The sequence below is a fragment of the Bactrocera oleae genome, chromosome 2, assembly GCF_042242935.1.
Source record: "Bactrocera oleae isolate idBacOlea1 chromosome 2, idBacOlea1, whole genome shotgun sequence".
Classification (NCBI taxonomy): domain Eukaryota; kingdom Metazoa; phylum Arthropoda; class Insecta; order Diptera; family Tephritidae; genus Bactrocera; species Bactrocera oleae.
The window spans coordinates 5,144,015-5,165,472 of NC_091536.1; the positions used below are offsets into that span (position 1 = coordinate 5,144,015).

General features: G+C 31.4%; 4 protein-coding genes across 5 annotated transcripts; 2 read left to right on the top strand and 2 right to left on the bottom strand.

The window, feature by feature from the left end:
- Nucleotides 1–525: 525 nt before the first annotated feature.
- Nucleotides 526–9,308, top strand: LOC106617054 (uncharacterized). The gene is made up of 10 exons (XM_070112922.1): nucleotides 526–778; nucleotides 1,863–1,946; nucleotides 2,035–2,185; nucleotides 2,253–2,392; nucleotides 2,456–2,754; nucleotides 6,932–7,073; nucleotides 8,413–8,496; nucleotides 8,561–8,711; nucleotides 8,769–8,908; nucleotides 8,983–9,308. The coding sequence occupies exons 1-10, from the start codon at nucleotides 676–678 to the stop codon at nucleotides 9,282–9,284; spliced, it is 1,596 nt and encodes a 531-aa protein (XP_069969023.1). The 5' UTR covers nucleotides 526–675; the 3' UTR covers nucleotides 9,285–9,308.
- A 3,252-nt stretch (nucleotides 9,309–12,560) lies between these two features.
- On the top strand, nucleotides 12,561–13,899 carry LOC106617061 (protein takeout). Of its 2 annotated transcripts, none has more exons than XM_014234041.3 (4): nucleotides 12,561–12,817; nucleotides 12,876–13,110; nucleotides 13,282–13,421; nucleotides 13,504–13,899. In XM_014234041.3, exons 1-4 carry the CDS (start codon nucleotides 12,745–12,747, stop codon nucleotides 13,809–13,811), a joined length of 756 nt encoding a protein of 251 aa, XP_014089516.1. In that variant the 5' UTR covers nucleotides 12,561–12,744; the 3' UTR covers nucleotides 13,812–13,899. The 2 variants fall into 2 exon arrangements, with proteins under 2 accessions (XP_014089516.1, XP_014089515.1); XM_014234040.3 differs by having other exon boundaries at nucleotides 12,563–12,817; nucleotides 12,873–13,110.
- A 1,708-nt stretch (nucleotides 13,900–15,607) lies between these two features.
- bam (bag of marbles) lies at nucleotides 15,608–20,080 on the bottom strand. Its single transcript, XM_014234036.3, is given in 5 exon segments — nucleotides 15,608–15,904; nucleotides 15,907–16,230; nucleotides 16,294–16,676; nucleotides 16,761–17,648; nucleotides 17,829–20,080. Coding segments are annotated over 4 exon segments (1,629 nt in total). The 5' UTR covers nucleotides 17,633–17,648; nucleotides 17,829–20,080; the 3' UTR covers nucleotides 15,608–15,854.
- A 164-nt stretch (nucleotides 20,081–20,244) lies between these two features.
- On the bottom strand, nucleotides 20,245–21,378 carry RpS27 (ribosomal protein S27). Its single transcript, XM_014234021.3, has 3 exons — nucleotides 21,270–21,378; nucleotides 20,599–20,818; nucleotides 20,245–20,535 (listed from the first exon to the last, which is right to left on the bottom strand). The coding sequence occupies exons 1-3, from the start codon at nucleotides 21,273–21,275 to the stop codon at nucleotides 20,507–20,509; spliced, it is 255 nt and encodes an 84-aa protein (XP_014089496.2). The 5' UTR covers nucleotides 21,276–21,378; the 3' UTR covers nucleotides 20,245–20,506.
- Nucleotides 21,379–21,458: the final 80 nt, after the last annotated feature.

Below are 21,458 nucleotides of genomic sequence, written 5' to 3' on the forward strand. Positions count from 1 at the left end.
TTTTCCACATGTCAAATGTAGAATATAGTGTTTGAATATAACTTCGGGCCTATGACCCTTTTGACTGTGTTTTACAAGCGCCATCCATTAGTTCAATTTCGCCATATCTTCTAGCATGACCATATCTCGCCAATAACAAACCAAATACCAATCGGTTAAACGAAATTATTTACGTATTAAAAATCACCCTATATATGCACAAAGGCGTTTTCTATTTAAAACTATTTATTTGATTATATATTATATTTACATTCATACACGTGTGTGTAAAAGTTACAAAAACTGGTAGTTCAAAAACGCTATTCTATCTACCACTTCGCTTCACACATATCTTATGGAAGTAAATGAGTTGTAAAATGATCGTAAGAAATAAATTATTTTGAGCGAATAAATGTTTCGAAGTACGCTAATAAAGTAAATTGCACTTATTATTGCCTATATATTGTATAACTACATATGTGTACATATATACATTATAATGCAAACTATAATCAATTCTTTCATATAAAAACTCAGTGAGATTTCATCAATTCTCCTAGTTTGATTTAAATCATTTGTGCATCGATATCAAGACGGAAGTGGCGGAGAACTTATAATTCTTAAAACTAAAAGGAGAAAGGACTAAATAATTATCAACAATTACAGAATAGAAAAAAACACCGTTAGTTAAGCAAAATGTATATACGAATTGCATTAATTGCAGCGCTTGTTTGCTCCTTTTTGCAACTCAATAGTGCGGAATTTCGTAAGTGTTCAAGGAAAAAAATTGAAAAAAAAAGTAATTAATAAAAAAAATTGAGAAATTAATAGTAACAGACGGTTCTAAATGAAAAATGGTATTGCAATTAAAAATTATTTGAAAAATAGTAAAAATAATGGCGCGAGTTTAAGATTCAGCTATTAACGTATTCGAAGCCCACTATTAAGGATCGCGAGTTCATGATAGCCAGTGTTTAATCTATCCAACATTTTTCAAATATATAAAAAGACAAAAGCTTCCATATCTTTTGTTATATCTCGAAAAACTGGGTATAAGTGAATTCTTCGATATTCCACGTTCGTTACCTAGGCTGCCACTGTGGCTTATTGGTTGAAAATGTGCGCTCCGAAGAGGCCTCGGATTTAAACTCAGCTACCGATCAACATGGAACTTTTTTTGGTGATCATACATTATTAGGCCTTGGTAAAATTGTATATATATGGGTTCTTCTCTGGCGTTTTGTGCATTATAACCCTTTGTAGAAGTTTCGAATCCAAAATATTTTGTGTAACAAGAAGTAAAACTAGCGCCGTTCCAAAAAAACAAAAATCTAATTAAATAAACACTTTTATTGAAAGGATTTCAATGAATAAAATTTTCTTGTCATTTACTGTTTATCTGTAAAAATTTCACTTTATAATATGTATTAATTAGTATGAAATTTGTTATGCCTGTTTCAATTTTAATTTTCACAACTGCCCAGGAAGAACAGATTGGCGGTACGATACAAACTTTTCTTTTCCGATACCTTCAATTTATTTGCCATGGTCGACAAATTTTGAAATCTAAACAGATTATTTTAAGCCAACTTACCTAACTTAGCACTTCGTTCATATTTCTCCCATCTTCCAACTTTAAAGAAAAACTTTAAAAGGTCAAACGGTATGTCCGCCATGCTTCGAAACAGCTATCTGATTTTATCAGAATAGTTTTACGCCAGGAATGATCTCAAAGAATTATCTTCTGGCGGGGAACCACATTCAAAAAATACATTTGGTTAGATAGTAGTAGTATAGATAGTTTTCTTAGTACCCATATATGGATATAATTCTTCGGCTACGTTTTCTAAGTAAAAATATATTTGTACATATATGACTTTCAGCCAATGATCCGAAGCCATGTAAATTTGGAGACGAGGATTGTTTACTGAAGGCGATCAACTTTTATTTACGTGAAAAAAATCAAGGTGAGTCTATACATTAGAGCAGGTTGATTTACTGGTAGCCAAAAACACGAAAAAAATGTATATAAATTTTGTTTTTTTTTTTGTTTAGGAGACCCTTCGATAAATCTGCCACAAATCGATCCTATTGATGCCGGCACATTCACACTCAAGCAAGGCGCTGATAATCCGGTGAATATTGACTTAACTTTTAGCAATAATAAAATTTATGGTGTCGCTAATGCCACAGCTTCCAAAGTTAGGTAAATGAACCATTTAAAAAATAAAAAATTATTACATTTATTTTATTTCGGTTTTTACTCTGCGCAGGGGCTTTGGCAAAGATCTCACGAAAAAACATGAGCTACGCTTCAAAGTACCGGTGGCTAGCTTGATCGGCGATTATAAAATACAAGGCCGTATTCTGATATTGCCCATTAGCGGTTCCGGCAAAAACAATATCACTATGAGTAAATTAAAGTTTCGACTTCCACTTACGCAAAAATATATAATTAAATGTTTTCCACTTTCAGTTGATGCAGAATTCATATTACAATGGGTGGGCGCGCCCGTTGAGAAGGATGGCGCCACTTATATGAAAACCGACAAATTCAGAGCCATTGTTAAGCCCAGTAGAGTGTTCTTCGAATTACAAAATCTTTTCAATGGTGACAAAGCTTTGGGTGATAATATGAATTTGTTTTTAAATGAAAACTGGAAAGAAATTTTTCAGGAAGTTGAGGTATCCTATTCCAAGGAATTATCAAAATTGATGTCAAGTATTATCGACTCAGTTTTTGACAAAACACCATATAATAAATTATTTGTAGAATAAATTGAATTTTAATAAAATCGTTCTGTTGTAAATTAGCTATTGATAGTTGTGTTTATTAGAATGACACCGACCACATGGTAAACAGAGCTACTGGTGTAATATAACCCTTATGCGTGGCGATTGAATTGGAGGCGAGAACCACAAACACACTCCTCTTATGACGGTCACAGTGAAAACTACTAAAAGTGCGTCAAAGGAATCGGTGTTAAAATTGGACAAAGAGCGTGGTATCGCCAACTTAAAAGCGAAATCCCATATATCTGCAAATACCCAGTCAAATTCAAAAAAAGTTTGGCATAACGTTAGCTGGATATTTGTTAAAATTAATATCTGGAATATTGTTAAAATTAGCGACAACCACGTAAGAATTGTCAAAATCGAACCACAGCTGTTCAAGCTTGCAGGTACCGAATATGTGGACCACTGTGCCTATGGCTGTCTTTTTACCAAAACTATCTGTCAATCTGTGAGATATACTAGTGAAATTTTGAAATACTTTTATACCCTCTAATAAGTTGTCATTGTGTTAAATTGGACGTCAATCGGATCACTACTTCCCCTAGCCTCCATATATCTAATTCAAAAATATTCGAACTTTCGGTTGACTTTATAACATATATTGTACATTGGTCAATCTTATAAAAATTATAATTTAAGAATATTAAACTACTGGTAGGCGTTATATCTTTATACATATATATATATGCCAATATCTAAGATATCTGAGCGAAATTAAGTGATCCTCTAATATTGGATGTAATGTAATTTAATGCCAACAATGTTTGAGATCGGTCCGCGAATTATCGCAGCCCCATAGCAGCCTTTATGCCAAATATGTCGGTTAGTATGAGGGTATTTAATGTAAAGTTTTGCCAATGCTTGAAAGTATTTCCCCGGTCCTTGCATATTGCCAGAATACACTTGAACTTAGCACTTCCTTACATGTATTATTTAAATTAAAAAAAATGGATTTCGCTGTCCCAAAAACTGTTACGGTTCCTGTTCTTGGTCGTTGAACTTCGTCGTAACAGTTTAGGAAGTCCACAAGAGGCAGTAACAGAGGAAAACATCGCCAAAATTCATGAATTTATTGGGTGGCCGTAAAATTAAATGAAATGAGTTAATTATTATTTTTAGCATCTCCTCTTTTACAGACTCGACTCAAATTCGGAATTTAAGGTGGAAATAAGCGCCTATTTTGAAGATCTCGAAACTTCACGAAGCGACATTCGTTACTTTGCTCTAATATTAAAAACACATTTTCTTTTAAAAACCTTCTTTAATTTTTGGACCAAATGTCAATGTGACACAGTTCAACATGATTACATTTTAAAGTTAAAGTTAAATCCTTTTTTTTTGATTGTATTGATTCAAACTTCGTTGATGAGAGCAATGTTGCTCGTACCTCAGGAGGCGCTGTAATCTGTGTTCATTTAAGCCAATACAATATTTCGCATAATCAGACCATATATATGACATCTACTTATCTAAAATTTACAATATACAATCCAACAAAAAAGAGATGACATGGCAGCGCTTACAGGGTAAACATTAACTTGAATTTAATACTTTTTTATTGACCTATGTATCTTCGCTTCATTATTATGTTTATGTCATTGCTACCGATCATATAGTGCGAAATATTTAAAGATATGGAAAATATCGTACACTTATTTGTTAATTGTCATCATGCTTTGTGATGATTGAATGTTTAAACTCGTTTGCCGTCGAAAAATAACTGTAAACGATTAATTGTAAATATATGATCATACACTTACGTTAACTAACAGCTGTTTACAAGGTAACACATCATCAAATACAACTTTTATACCAACATTTCGATCAACACGTTTAGATTAGAATATAATGGCATACATATAGATATAGATCAAATTATACGAATATATATACATACATTTGTATATGTATATACAAATATATATACGTATAATTATTGTCGGCAGCCGGCAGTTTTTTAGGTACAGCGAGTATTTATCAGATTTTTTTTTCAAACAAGTTCCGACAGTAAAGCAGCTCATCAAGTTCAAGTTTTTTTAAATTGAACTGTGTAGATGAAATATCTAATGCAGTTATTTATATATGTATTTATGGAGTTTGCATTGTTTTAAGTATCGTTTTATATATCAATAGCAAGTATTATGTCTAGGTGACAATTAGATTGAGCTTCATAAATAGGAAATCTGCAAAATTAAGGACCCAATAACGTCTAGCGATATCAAGTAACTAACTTCATTAAAACTAATATACTGGATGATGGTTAATGCAAACCATCTTGATCACGGCTTGAAAATAAAGTGAACTCCCCAAAATATTAAACCAATAACGGCATAACCAACATAAAGTCACAAGCTAATTACCCCAGAACCATTTTATATACAATCGTGTTTTAGTTAATATTCCGAAAAATATTCTAAATATCTTTCAATTCTCCAATATCGGATCCAACAGTTTTTGCGTTCATTTGTTGAGAAGCTCAGCCAAATCTAGAAGATATATAATATATATATATAAAAATTGGTATTTACAACGTGGCGGAAATGAGTTGAACCAGACTGAATTTAGTGTGATATTTCGATGAAACAAAATGAAATTTGTCAACCAAGGATTTCCTATAAATATACCCACTATAACATAGAGAGCAAAGCGTAAAGTCCCTTGGTACAATTAACATACTTATATCTTGGCCGGACTATCGTGGTTCGCTCTTATAGGTGACAGTGAGATTTTCAACCGTGATAATTTTGATAACCTCTCTGAAGAAGGTAAAGCTTTTATGGAACCAGTACTTAAGGAGCTTGATAATGATAGACTGTCTGAAGTTTGGGAAAATCATTGTAGTAGCCCTACAGTTGCTGATGAAAAAAAATTGATGAATATAGGAAGGAATTTGAGAGATTTTATAACGCAGGGAGAAACTCTTATCATCTATTCTTCAAAAAAGATTACTTCCAAATATCTTCTATGTATGATCAATTGAACATCCCTCTTTAACTTTTATGAGGGCAGTTAGTAGTAACTATTATGGTCACCAAATTCGCTGAACTAAGTCCAAGAAGCTTTAAAGCTCATACCTCCATTTTTAACAATATTCACAGTGACTCGTCTGATCAGCATAATCAAAGATTTATAAAGTGGTTTTGTTGACACTTGATGACAAAACTAGTACCTAATAGAGCTACATCTGTTTGGATCGCGTGTTACAATGTGATACCGAGCTAGAAGGGAGATCCTTGGTATAACACTTAATTTGCCACACATTTTTATGACACCGTTCATTTTGTCTAAAACTTATTAATTCAATACTATATTGGACTTTTCGCGGTCGCTGGTTGATTTAAAATTGATGAAAACAATATTTAAATAGAACTTTATTGTAATCCCCCTTGGAATTTTTTTAAACAATATATCATGTTTCTCTTCAACAATTTCAAACATAATATTTCGTTTATAAGTATATATTTTAAAATAATGAATAATAATTAAAGATGTTAATCAATAGATCAGAGTATATTTGGTATACAAAATTTTTGCTACTAGTGGTGTATTAACACTATGTTCACTTTGCCCAATGCAATTAGACTAGAAGTATGTGAGTTGTTTTAGTGAATGGGCGCTGTCTGTCCAATCACTCTCCTGATATATAAATTAAGAAATTTTCAACCATTCATCCCCAATTATTGAAGTAATTAACAAATTTCCCAGTTTGTATTTAATTGATGAAAAGTTATTTAGTTTATCAAACCAGTCTCGTAACAAACAGCTCTTTACATTCTGTTTTCGAAATCTTCAAATAAATCCTTTTATCTATGAAGTATATACATATAATTATATATAAATATGGTACCCCGCAGTATGTATTACTCATTATTTATTCATAAAAATAAAATTCTGGATTTGAACAAAATATAAACAACAAATAACAACAGCAAGCAACAAAAGTTGTCTGGGCGCCTTCATTTAGTTAACCACTTAATTGACATTTCGAAATGTTTTTTGTTTTCCTATTTTATACCACACACAATTAATATTCGTATGTTGCGCAGTTTGTTCAGATTCCTCTTATATTTATCTTGTTATTTTTTTCTTGAAGAACTAATATACTTACTAAACAGATATAAAACATAGCGACACTTAATACAGTTTAGTTAGTTGACTAACTGAAAAGCGTGTTAACGTATCTTCCAGCACCTTTTTCGACGTCTGTACTCGCGAAATATTCGTGGAAATGTTTCAGTTAAACAAAATTGTTCTAGCTTTAATGTCATTATTGGCACTTCAAGTAGTGGCGAAATTTCGTAAGTGTTGATAAAATTATTTGAGGATAGATATTAAAATTATTGGAAATATTATAAAATGTTTACAATTTTTACAGCATAAATGATGTTCGAGGAAAAGTATAATGGTATAAGTGATTTTAAAGTGAAGATGCACGGAAAAATATAAGAGATAGCTATGTCCACATATAACATCTATAGTGCTTTGAGCCTTGTGTATATTTATCTGATTGATCATCGAACTCCGAATTTAAGGAAGTAACTAAATAGTTGACAACGAAATGCTTTAAAAGTTCAAAAGTGTGATCAGTCTGTTTTCTCATTTTATAGTGATATTAATTTAGTTCTCGAAATTAGATTCACTGTCTACACTAGTTCAAATCTTTCTTTTTACAATAAAGACTAACTGTCAGCAACAGTATTTGGATGATATTTCTGATCAACGGAACCGGATATAAGTTCGCAGTCCTCGTCAAATAATGATTTCACCCACAGCATATGAGCACGTTGGAGATGTATTAGGTGTTGGTCCCTTTCTCATCTTTATGATTTATTGTATATGATGATCCAAACAGTGGATCCGTAGTTAACTAATTTATTTTCAATCAAGAGATTTAGGGAAATATTGACTGACAACTTTCGACCATCACAATTTCTCGCTTGCCTCTTCTTGAAAGTTAATCGAAAGCTTAATATTGCAATTTTACATAAAACCTGAGTGGAATATATGAAGCGTAATTGAAAACTGTGTTGATCTCCAAGTTACTTTACTTTTAACCTATCCGCTTTAATTTTCCGACGATATGGTTCGCTTATTTCGGCGTAAGCTCATTCTTCAGCAAAATTTGGGCTGTCCATTTATACAAGTATGCTACCATTAACTACATATGAGTAGAAGCTACTTTCCTGTCGTACTTTTCATTATGAATTATTTAGGACTAAAAACTTGAATTTTCCACAAAGGGGTTATTCTTCCATTTTCAAGTCACAACCACATATTTGTTTACCTTTGATAATGATGTCCATACGACTAACTAAATCTTCCATACTAATGCAAATCTTAAAAGCGAAGTTATATTACGCCAAGATCAAGTCAATCACATCAAATATTTAAAACGACGCCAATTGAACTAATATATACGAACTGTATAGAACTCAGGCTGGAACTGAGGCCTGCTATTTGTTTATCAGGAGAGCTAGCTACTAATTGCTTTACATATGTACATACATATTTTACATATTCAAATAAGGTTCTGGTGAAAAAATATCAGATTAAATGTATTGTATATAAGTCCTAATCCTTCCTATGGTAGGCAATTAAAATGCTGTGCGTAAAGTCTAAATAATTTTTTCATTTCAGCTGAGGATCCCAAAGCATGCAAATATGGCGACAAAGCTTGCATAATGAGCACTATTGAATACTTGATGCGAGAAAAATCCCAAGGTTTGTACATACGAGTACTTTCCAACGGTACATGTAAATTAAACACACATATCTGATCATTTAGGTTTTGCGTCGCTTAATTTAGCTAAGACGGAACCACTGAGAATTGCCAAAATTGTTATGAAACAAGGCGCCGAAAGTCCCGTTAATATTGACCTAACATTCACCAATAATGATTTATACGGTTTTAGTGCAGTAAAAATGATTGACTTGAAGTAAGACAATAAGTTTATGCAATATTCACAATAAATCTACATTAATTAGTTTTCCAGGGGCTTCGGCAGGGATTTGACCACCAAACACGAACTTCTTTTTTCTGCTCCCATTCTCAGTTTGGCCGGTGATTACTCAATCAAGGGACGCGTATTAATACTGCCCATCACTGGTACAGGCACGAGCAATATTACAATGCGTAAGTTACTCGTATTTGATAAAAAAAAATATTCCAAATAAATTTGTATCACATCTCATCTCATTTTCCTGCAGTTAACTCTAAAATTCGAATTCAGTTTGCTGGCACTCCAGTGTCAAAACCGGACGGCGTCCATATGAATGTGAAGTCGGCGCGTTTGAGTGTGGATCCATCAAGAATGATTTTCAATTTTGGTAATCTTTTCAATGGTGACAAGCAACTGGGTGACACAATGAACTCCTTTTTGAATGAGAACTGGAAAGAGATTTATGAAGAAGTGCGGGCGACTTTTACAAACGCCTTTTCCCAAATCTTCACAAGCGTGATAGATAGTGTTTTTAGCAAATATCCTTATGATAAATACTTTTCGGAATAAAAATTAAGAAATCTAGTATATTAAGTTGTGCATGTGTTATTTTGATATCTGCGTACAGTTTTTGAGAGAATACTTACAAATCTTTGTCGAAATATAAATTGAGTTAAGTAGGTTCGACTTCTTGCGCCATTACAGTCAAAGCAAAATGGCGGAAAATACTAAAATTTTTAATTTCCAAAAGTTTCAGCCGTTCCGTCTCGCTTATGTATTATAGACAAAAACTCACTCCAGGAAAAGTTTGGTTATAGCGGTTTACCAAGGTTGTAAATCTCATGGGGGTTCATTGAGACGGCATATTTTTAGCACCTCCTCCCACGCTCTGAAAATAAGTCAAATCGGGTGATAACCCTCTCTGCTCAAACAACGATTTCTTTGAAAATACTAACTCACTAAAGAAATATTTCAGAAGAATTAAATTTCTCATTTTCTATGGTACATGAACAGATGAGCCTGCAGTGCCCCGTTGTAGAATGAGACTAATAGACGGAACTTGTCTTTGGAAAGGTTTATCATGTTTTTAAACCATATTAGGTTGTAAACCTCCATTAGCAGCTTTGCTTGCTGCCAATAAAACAACATTGTCGGCTAACCCTTTATGCCCCAGCACCCAAATGTATATTGGTCAATCAGTGTGGTATCTTAATGAAACTCAGAGAGCATCTTTATCTTATAATGGTATGTCGTAATGCCAAAACTGGATAAAATCGGGTAAATATGTTCGATTGCCGTATATATCGGTAAGGTATATGTAAGATATCTTAGCAAAATTAAGTGAACGTTCAATACTTTATGGATCAGAGTTTATTGCCAAAAAGTACAATATTAAATTGGTTTACGAATAACCCCACAAACCATGTGTTATATGGTATATAATGATTTTCGTTATTCTAACAGAGTCTGTACCGAATGTAGCGGTCAATGTGTGAGTTATGCATATAAAATTGAGTCGAAATATGTTGTCGAATATACTTAAGGAATACCAAAAGGCAATGCAATCAGCTAGCCCCAATATACACCATATAGTGATTTCCATCCATTTTGACTTTCCATCTGACAAGCGTTTCAGTTGGTCAATATCTCATTTCAATTAATTAGCTTGATTTTATATAATATAAATATTTCGAAAAAGCAAAACCTAGTAATGAAATAAAATGCGTCTATAATTAATAATATAAGTTAATACTTGTAGGGTACCAAATTTGATTGTAATTCATTCTAATTCCTCAAATAATTCATGATGAATTTTAACGCAACATTTTTATACTCTCGCCACAACAAAACTATTATACTCTGTGTAGTATAAAAGTTTTGTTCACCTAAAACTATTCGAGATAGATATGGAATTATGTATATACAAATGAACAGGGTGATGAAACGAGTTGAACTCTAAGTGACTGTCTGTCTGTCCGTTCGTGCAAGCTGTAACATAAGTAAAAATTCAGTTATCGTAATAAAACGCGTACAACGTGTTCTTTGGCAAAAAATTGAGGACGAGTTCGTAAATGGGCCTAATCGGACCACTGCCACACCCACAAAACGTTATTCATCGTGAACTAATAAATAGACATAACAAAGCTCCACAATAAGATACAAGACTGTTATTTGGTATACAGGATCATCTTAGGGAGGGGCATCTACAGTTTAAATATATTTTAAAAAGTGGGCGTGATCCCGCCCTCTAATAGGTTCAATATGCATATCTCCTAAACCACTAAATTCATACTAACCAAATTCACTCAGGACAAATCTTTTTAGCATCTCTACCGACGATATGAAAACGGCTGAAACTTGCCCACTCCCCATATAACGGTTTTGATTAAAAGTTCTAAAACTGCGATAACTTATTCAATAAACAAGTCAGAGACTTTGAATTTTACACATAAAATGGTACAATTAAGCTTTATAGGAGCTATTACAAAAATTGGAAAATGGGCGTAGCACCGCCAACATTTAAATGAAAACCCATATCTCGAGTTCTGCTTGACCAAATCTCATACATAATATTATCCTGACATGCCTATGTTACAAAGCAAAAATGGGTGAAATCGGATTACAACCACGCCTACTTGCCATATAACACAAACATAAATTCCATCTGATTTCTTGACTTTCCATTATACAAATCAAGCACTAATGAATATGGTATATTGAACTAAGATCTTGCGAAAAAAGTAAATTCAAGAGATATATAATTTACATTCGTAGAGAACTCTTTCCTGATATATATGTTTTTATTTATATATGTGTTTATAAAATTGCTTGAAAATAAGCTTTCAAGTATACCTGAGCAATGTCAAAAATTAATGCAATCAGCCCTTCAATTTCTATGCCCTTAATGATTTTAGTTTAGTCTTCGCTGTCGGGAAGTAAAATATAATAATAAAACCAAGGGAGTCTATCACCTTCAATATTAATGAATAAGATACCTAACTTGATCCATTCACCATTTCGTCGAATAATGAAGTTGAAAATTTTCGCTACATTTCTTAATATAAAATTTTGCCAACACCTGAAGGTGTTTTCCCGACTTTGACCCTTGCAAGTTGCAAGAGTATGAAATGTTCGGTTACAATCGAGCTTAGCCCTCCCTTTCCTTTTTTCAAATTAACTGTATGCACAAATGTGATCTAAAACAACTCTTAATTTAGCCAAATACAATTTTTTAGTCAAATTTTGAAACTGGATTTTAAAAAAGATACAAGTATATATAAGATAAATTAAATTTATAATTAGAAGCGTTTGCAAGCCATTGACACACTGCTTCTACAGCATACATACATACATACATTACATAAATTGATTTGTTTTTATATATGAGCATCTTTGTTGTACACATTATTGTACAGGCTTTAAATAAATATTTGCACAAAAGTGTCTAAATATTGCAATATGCATATAGGGATTACTACCATAAATGTGTATGTATGTATGTATTTACATATCGACTCGATTATTGGTTTTATATAAATACACATACATATACCATTCATACGTAAATGGTACATAAATGCACATATACATGTGCTACTTTTTATATATGAAGAAAGTATAAAATTTATGATCTTGTAACAAATATATTTCTCAAACAAACAAACATACATACATTATGTTAGCACGTTCCTGATTGCGCGAATAAAAACTGCAATAACCCCTGTAGGCCTTTATGTACTTGAGATCAAATTGTCATCGCAGATATTATCATGTTGACAAGTTTCTTCGTTAATTCATTAACATGCACAACTCCTTGTTCTATTAAGTGAGAGAGCCCCTGATCTGCTGAACTTGTTTTTGTTTAATTAAAACGAATCGCAGTTTCAAAATCAAAACGAAATGCATATAAAAGTTAAATACTACAACGCATTGTAAATTCATTAACTGAACAAGTCACAAGTCACCAGATTTCCGTAACGTAATTGTCTTCAAACGAAAATAATTCGGCAGTAAAGTAGAGACAAGCAGGATGTCACGAATTAGCTGGGCACCGTTATTTGCATGTGTTGTACTTTGCATGCAATCAGCAATGGCGCAAAGAGGTGGGCTTTTTTTTTAATTTTTTAAGTCCTTAAAACACTTCAATTTCTCCAACAGCAGTTGGCTTTGAGCGCTGTCGCTTCGGTGATTCGGTGTGCAACACAAAGATTACCAACGAACTGCTACAAAAGTACGCCGAAACTGGTGTGCGTATACTGCATATCCCGCCCTTCGATCCATTGCATATTAAGTCGCTTATATTGCCGCCAAATCCAAATGGTCTCATAAATGTACGCTTGTCCTTCACAGATGTTGACATACATGGTTTGAAGAATGCACAAAACATCAAAATCGAGTAAGTGCTAAGCAAGAAATATCAAGTGTCAGCGCATGTTTTGACTGCCTGCAGCAATGCCTGGACTAAGCAAAACGCACAGCATACACTTGTCACCTAAAAAAAAAAAACATATTTTATTCAAATTACTATGTACAATATTTAAATAAACTACCGCTTTACTTACCGCAGCGGCTTTACACGCGATGTCACCAGTCCGTTATCACTGTCATGCACCGTCCCGAAAGCAAGGTTTAGCGGTGCCTATGAAGGCGAAGGCAAAATTCTTGGCGTGAATTTCAAAGGCAAAGGCAATTGTGTAATAGAGCTATGTATGTAGAAAAATTTAAGAAAAAAAATTATTTGTAATTATATGTATATATATGTATGTATAATTTTTGCTTAAAATTCCAGCTGATATAAACCTAACTTGCAAAATAGACGCCAAATTGGTGCAGAAGGGCGGCAAGAATTACTTAGTAATTAAAAATGTATCATTGGTTATGTCGAAACCGAAAAATGTACATTACCAATTGGACGGACTCTACAATGGCAACCCGGAATTGAGCGCAACGGCGAACGATTTCCTCAATGCCAATGCGGATGAAATTTTCGAAGGAATGCGTTTGAATTTACAAGAGACTTTTGCATTGATAGTACATAATTACATGGAAAAAGTGTTTAATGAATGGGCATACGATGATCTTTTCTTGCCCGAGTGAAGTAGTATTATAATAATTATGAAGTGATTAATATTTTTATGCATGTAAATACAACAGCAATAAAGCAGAAAATGAATAGACAAAATAATGTTTGCTTAATTTCATTTATTTCATAACAGATTTCAAGATTTTTTTACAATTAATTAAAATAACAACGAAGAAGAAAGTAGAAATTCATTTGATTTTAGGTATAAAAATAATTAATCAATCAAAACTGGTTATACAGATAACGCGCTATAATAAATTTAAAATTAGAAGCACAAAAAGTTCACATTTCTGGTTTGCTTTAAAATATGATCAGTTAGTAACTCTGTATGCATATGTAAATGTATGTGTGCAAAAATTTTCGATAATTACAATATAATACAATATATTTATATGGATAAAATGAGAAAATAATAATTTTCTTCGAGCTAGTAAGAAAAACGTTTGAAAAACATTTATAGAACATGAAGGCTAAGGTAATTTGAACTGGAATCACAAACAAATATTCAATTTGGCTAATTGCCATACTAATGTAATAATTCATATATGTTTGACTTTAAATAAAAAAAATGTATATACAAATATTTATAAATACAATTTCTAACGCATTTCTTATATAAATATTTATATTGTGCACAAATTGTGTGATATTTTATTAAACATTTAGTTTTAAAAACGTTTCTTAAAAAAATGCGCTCTCTAATACTATTAAAACTTAAAAAAAAAAAATAATATAATATAATTACATTTATATACAATCAGACTTATAATATATGTACATATGTAAAATTTCATGTTAATTAAGTAATAAAATTTAATAATATAAAAATGTGAATAAAATTAATAAGATTGTTTTAATATGACAAATTGACAAACATTTTTATTTTTATTAATCACCCAAAGAAAGCTGGTTTTTGTCTTCAAATCTTTCAATTTAAAAATATGTAAAACTAAAGTTGTACTGATTTCATATTTTCTATATACAATCAACAAATGAACAATGTTAGTGTTTTTTGTTCATCTCAATAAAAGTATTTATGATTAAACTAAAATAATTGGGGCTAAAATTACAAACAAAAAAAAATTATTTTATTTCTAATTTATTATTCACCTAAATTATAGTATTTATGTCTAAATTAAAAATAATTAGGGGTAAAATTACAAAAAAAAAAATTATTATATTTATATACAATCAGACTATTAATATATAACTAATTATGTATGCATATGTTAATACATAAATCCATATAAACTGATTTTGAATGAAAATGTTAAAAAAATATATAAGCACATTAAGTTAAAATTAGGCAAATTATATGCAATTTTAAGCAAAAGAGTTAAAGAAACTAATTAATAATTAAAAATAATATTGGGTTAAAGAACAGTTACAGTTTACTAATTTTATTTTTATAATAATTAATTTTATTATATATAATTTTAGTAATATTATTGGAAAAAGTTTTATAAGATATCAGACTATGTAATATATAACAAAAATCTAATAAATTGTCATATTTTAAGTAAATATCTATTTCAAATATTATATAAAGTCAATTAAATAAAGTTTGTTAAATTAAATTTAAAATAAAAAACTAGCAAGAAGCTATATTTAATTTTTAAATTGTTATCATTAAAAGCAAAAACTAATACAACTCAGCTCGAATATGAAATAATTATTTAACAATATAGACTAATAACTAATTAGAAAATTTGATATCTTTAAAAATTTTAATAAAAGCAAATAATAAGTCTGTAGAATTAAAGTATAACTAATTAAAATTTTGTACTAAAATTAAAGAATTTGGAATATAAAATTGAAAACATATAACAAATTACGACACAAAAGTGTATTTGAAAATTTGTATGTAAATAAATGTAGAATTGAATAAAAATTATCATACAAATTTTGATGTATAAGTTTACGTGTAATTAAAACATAAATATGGCTAAAAAATTATATTATAAATGTCTAAATTAAACTTAAAAATTATTAATTACAAAATTTATGACATGTAAACTTTTTGCACACAAATGTACATATCAAATTACACTACTCTTTCAAACGGCGCCAATGTGTCGAGTGGTTCGTCGATCAGTAAGAGTTTCAAAATGTTAGTAACAGCACCGGCATCAGTGCTTAAATAGGTTTCGCCTACGGCAGTGGTATGCTGTTCAATGTCACCATTGGTTACGCTCATTGTATGTGTAGTTCCCACTACATCACGGTTAGTAAATGCAGTGGCTACTGCTGCCTCTCCATAAACTAAGCATTCGTTGTTATTTGGTGCGACTATTTCATGCTTCATTCCTGTATTATATATTGTTGGACGCTTTGTGCGCTCCACTGCCCAATTGAAGGCATGCACATAGATGTGTGACTCGCGTATTTGCTCATTGAGCTGCAGTATGAGAGTTTCCAGCATCTGTGTTTGAGCTAACATAGAAACAAAAATTATAAAACATGCTTAGGTTATACAATATGCGCTGCTAGACTTACTGCGTGCTTGTTCGGTGACAAATTGTCCACGTTTATGCTCCATTTCAGTACGCTTAAATGTCTCAAATTGTGTTAAGAAGTTGCGCAACTTATTTAAGGATTGTTCACAATCCAAATACAACTCCATGCTATACATTTTGTTGGCGTTCAAAATGCGTTGCATTTCACATAGAAAAATCGTGCATTTTCGTGCTGCCTGTTTTATTTGATATTGCACATTCATGGTACAAGGCATAGAACACTTCGTCTGTACATCTGTTTGCATTTTACCTGCATGCAATTCTATGTCGGCATCAAACGCATTTAAAGGTAAAATGTCGTTTAAATAATAATGCATTTTTCGAAGTAAACCAAATAGACGCAAGACTGGGTTGGGCTCCTTGCTACAATAAATGGACGATACATTCATAAAATATTTAAAATGTTAAGAAAGAAATAAGAAAAAAAACCATTTTACTAAAACATACTTATCCAATGGTAGGCCAAGTACGGATAAATCGACTACAATTTTGTCATAATTAATTTCTTGCTCCTTCGAAGTGTCGTTGTATTTTGAAAATCTACGTTGACCAACGCCATTTACTTTGTTGAGAGTTCCATTATTGTTGCGGCTTCCAGAACGATAGAAATTAGTTTCGCCCTCATTGAAAACAGCGCTAGAAATAAGTGGCACTGCACTGGCGTTCGGGTGAAGTGTATTGGAATTTTGGTTACGTAGAAAGTGAAATTCGAATTTAGGCGCTGTAGAAGCTTTATTCGATACTACATCATTTAAATCGGTGGCTTTGAAAGAGCAGATTTGTGGAATTCGCTCAGATAGAGTTGGTAATGAACTGTAATTGCAATTTACGCCACCATTCAACCCAGAAGTTCCATGGGTTATTGCAGATTGAAGCTGTGCTGTTGCAACTGCGTGAGGTGTGGATGAGGCTTCATATAAATTTGATGCAAGATTAAAACGCTGTTGCTGTATTCTTTTATTGTGTTGCATTTGCTGATTTTGAAGTTGGTTGTATTGACGATATAACTGCAACATGTGTGCCTCTCTAGTGTTCATCGTTTGAGAATTATCTGGTGCTTTTGCAACTGCTCCAGTCATATTTCCACAACTTTCATCTTTCAAATAGTTATTACTCAAATGTGTAACACAAGAATCTACGTAAGGCACCGGCAGTTCGACCACGTCAGGACATTTTGTTGTTGCAGTAAATCCAATTGCACAAAGAGAATCTAATTCGCCACCAATAAGCAATGAACTCAATTCTTCCGAAATAGTTTCCATATTGGTATTTAGTAATTGACTTTCATTTTCACAATTCGGTTGGAGATAAGTAGCCATTTTTTCAGGTGTTCAGCTAAAGACAATTAAAAAAATTTGGTGGAAAAAACGTTATAATTCAAATTTTGCAAATATTCCACAAACTAAAATATTACACTTGCTGTTTTTTCACAAATTTTTGTGCTATATTTATTTGTTTCTCTAACTAAAGATGATTTTCAATTAAAAGATAAAATATCTTTCACTTTTTACTTACTTTGGTAGACAGCAATTTAAAATTTATCTTTCTATAACACCAACACGAACTAATTGGATGTGATAAATTTGATTTGCCAGCAAGCGACAGGAAACGGCTGACTTCGGATAGACAGTGCTACCATAAGCACTTTTTACATGACTAAATTTGTAAATCAATTGCAAGCTATTGGTAAAAATTTACCCACTTCAGGAATTTGATTTATAGCAATACTTTTAAGTTTTTACAATTCAAGGGAAATATTTATTAAATTTTCACTACAATAATAGTATACTTTATTTTAAACTTACAGCAGTATTAAAACTTATTTAGTAATAATATTCTTCTGTGTTCCAAAACGGTTATGCTAACGTAGGTAGCTATTATTAGGTAGGTAGCTGACTATTATTAATAATAATGAATGCTAACTTATATAAATATATAAAATCGTTAAACATTCTTATTAAAAATACTCTGGGCCGCTGGCAACTCTATTAGAATGCAAATGTAGCGAATTAATGTATAATAGACTTGACGAGTATGAATAATTCAAAACAGATTTGCTCATGTTTGTACTGTGAAATGATACCTTTATTATATATTTTGTATTTATCTAATTTTGTCTGTATATAAAAATCATAGTTCAATTATATAAGGAAATGTTACTTGAGAACTTGATTCTTCTTATGAAAATATTTTCTAATCCATGATTACAAATAAATTCTTATGAATTTCTTGTTACATTTTGATGTTTTTTCACTACATAATTTACCTTCTATTAGCATTCAGTTTTCACTCAAAATACTCATTTTTGACATCTTGAGTTAAAACCATTAGGGTTGTGAATTTTATAATTTATAATTAATTATATGCTTAGGATTATTATTTTTTCAACCTAGTATATAGTAAAATTAAATTTTTAATCCGGTTTTTCGTATTAATTTTTTTTTAACTAAATAATTTTTAATTCATATCCTCGTTATTTGGTATTATTCTATTTTTTTAATCCCGTATTAAGGATTCCCTTTTAAAAATTGTTGTTTTAAAATCATAATAAAAATATATGTGTATTTTTGTCTGTTCAATACAACAATAAACATTAAGAACTCTCTTTAATTCATGTTTTATTCCCTTTTATTTTAAAATTAAAAAACAAATTTAAAGCTGACTCCGAACGGTTTAAGGATTTTATGGTAAAAAAAACGAGCTGCAAGATTCATCATAATTGAAGAAAATATATATATGTATATGAAAAATCTTCAATCATATACCAAAAATAGATTTTTTCGACAGTATATGTACCCAATGTTAACTCAATTTTAAAATTCCAATTCCGATACACTTTTCGTTTTAAAATTTTCAATTTTGTTTTTGACGTCGCTCCGAATTAGCCAAATAGTAAATGCAACAAATAATTTTTTTAAAAATTGCCCTAACAGATCCTAATAAACACATATTATATAATATACAACTTATCGAAAGCAAATGCTTTATTTGTCATATTTCTAAAACTAGTAAATTAAAACGTGTTTATTAACTATAGAAAATAATCTTCGTATCTTGAATGCCCCATAATCTACTTAAAAAATATATTTACCAATAATGAACTCAAGTATTTATGTCGTTTTGGAGTTTAAATGGCCCAATCAGAAGCAAAACCTAATATACGGGACAAAGAAAGTCCTGATCTGAGATAATAGAATTCAACTTTTTTTATAAAAATACTCAATTTACTTTTTTAATATTTTAAAAATTACGATTACTTTGGCGCCGCGGTCTGATGGTATGGAAGGATAGGGGTGGTCCTCTGGATTAAAAAATGTATACATATACGCGCCTTACTTATAATTTTCAAGATATTTGTAATGTTTAAAAATTGTAAAAGTAATACACGCTATGTTTTAGACACTTTGTACACATTTTTCTATAGATATGTGTGCAGTTACGTTCGACGCAAAAAACATATGGACACCCTAGTGTTGGACCGACCAGGCTTATTTTTTTGAAGCGCGGCCTTCGGCAAGCTTAACGCAAAATAATAAATTACTCATTTCTATCGTCATAAATGTAAACATACAAATCTCGTAGAACTGTGATTGTGCCAAGTAATTTTTAAAGGACATTTATTTTCTTAAAAAAACGCACAATAAATTTAAATTTTGGTTTTCAACGCATACAGTGTAATTGCAAATATATTTTAATTGAAAAAGATGTGCATTACTTTTACAAGAAATCGTAATCGTGCCATTTTAAGAATATTACTGCCAAGGTCAAAACTGTTTAGTTAAAATATCTTAGCCTGATCAAAATAGTAATAATTATATTTCGCCCTTGAACAACTGCACACACTATCATTAGATTACAATTTTCATACATTTCAAATTTAAATGCTGTCGCGAATGTTTCTCATCCAAGGTGAGCCATAGAAAAAAATCCATTGTTTATTGAGTTAAATGACACATGTATTTACACCAAATACAATTAATATGCATTTGATCTCCAAGTTCATTTTACCATTTTTACAAACAATTCACTTCATTCATTAAAATCATTTGAACATCGCAGTTATTTCCAACGGAGCTGAACCACACTTTGTAATGTTTAAATGTAAAGAAAATAGTTGAATGCTCTTGTTTGGTTGTATCTTTTTATTCTTTGTTTATTAAAAAAATTAATAATCGCGCTGACATCTCATTACTTTACTGTGGCTTCCTTCTGAAAGAACAACCTGTAAAATTTGAAAACATTATTAATTAATGAACATACGGAATTAGAGAAAAGCGAAACATACCCTCAGTAAGTTTAGCACGTCCTCCTGTGGGTTGGCATAGAATTGTGGCACATCCCGCACATACAACGACGCCTTGTGCATGACTGAAAACTGTGGTAATTCGGTAGCAGCCGGGGCACTTAACGTCCATGAAGTAGGAATTGGGATGTTGCACCAGGCGCTTCAGCTTGTGCTTACGCTTCTCTTCAGCGGGCAATGGGTGCAGTAAATCTTTTGCTAGCTGCAAATATGAGCAAACACAATAAGATTAGAATCGAAAACTTAGTTTGTGTGGCACTAAACTGCAAAGCTTTTCTAGGTTATGTTTATCACTAGTTTTTAGTATTACTAGTTTATAATTATCGCTTTTTTTTCATTGTCATAATATAAACAAACAAATATAGTAATTTATTGACTCAGCAATTCATCGAATTAGCGTGTTCATTTTTGGTTTAATTCTTCTTAGCCATGATAACGCGATACACCAGCGCATGCAGTCTTTCATTTTACTACCTTCAGACATTTGTCGCAATTTACACAAGCACTTTATGGAATTTCTGGCCTTTTATTCCAGTAAAAAAAACTCTTTTCACTTGTACACAGACTTGAACTTTCGTCCCAATGCAAAATAAATGTCCTCTTAATAACTAAAAGGCTCTAATTCGTAAATTTTTATGGAATTTGACACCCACCGGCATGTTTCTTCTTTCACAGCTAACACGGAAAAGGAAGATGGTGAAGTATGCGTGAAGTTAGCTGTCGTTCTCTATATAGACAGACATTTCACCACTAATAAAAGCTGCCAACATTTGTTAATAAATTTATTTATTCAATTCGATATATTAAAACGCCAAATTTCAAGATTTTGTGTATTTAAGCAG

Bases quoted from the DNA above. Each gene is read 5' to 3' on its own strand.
- LOC106617054 (XM_070112922.1), top strand. From the start codon at position 676: ATGTATATACGAATTGCATTAATTGCAGCGCTTGTTTGCTCCTTTTTG. The intron at 779-1,862 runs GTAATTAATAAA...TATGACTTTCAG, and splicing joins GAAAAAAATTGAAAAAAAAA to CCAATGATCCGAAGCCATGT. The intron at 8,909-8,982 runs GTAAGTTACTCG...ATTTTCCTGCAG, and splicing joins CACGAGCAATATTACAATGC to TTAACTCTAAAATTCGAATT.
- LOC106617061 (XM_014234040.3), top strand. From the start codon at position 12,745: ATGTCACGAATTAGCTGGGCACCGTTATTTGCATGTGTTGTACTTTGC. The intron at 12,818-12,872 runs GTGGGCTTTTTT...TTTCTCCAACAG, and splicing joins ATCAGCAATGGCGCAAAGAG to CAGTTGGCTTTGAGCGCTGT. The intron at 13,111-13,281 runs GTAAGTGCTAAG...TACTTACCGCAG, and splicing joins GCACAAAACATCAAAATCGA to CGGCTTTACACGCGATGTCA.
- RpS27 (XM_014234021.3), bottom strand. The intron at 20,536-20,598 runs GTATGTTTCGCT...CAAATTTTACAG, and splicing joins ACGTGCTAAACTTACTGAGG to GTTGTTCTTTCAGAAGGAAG.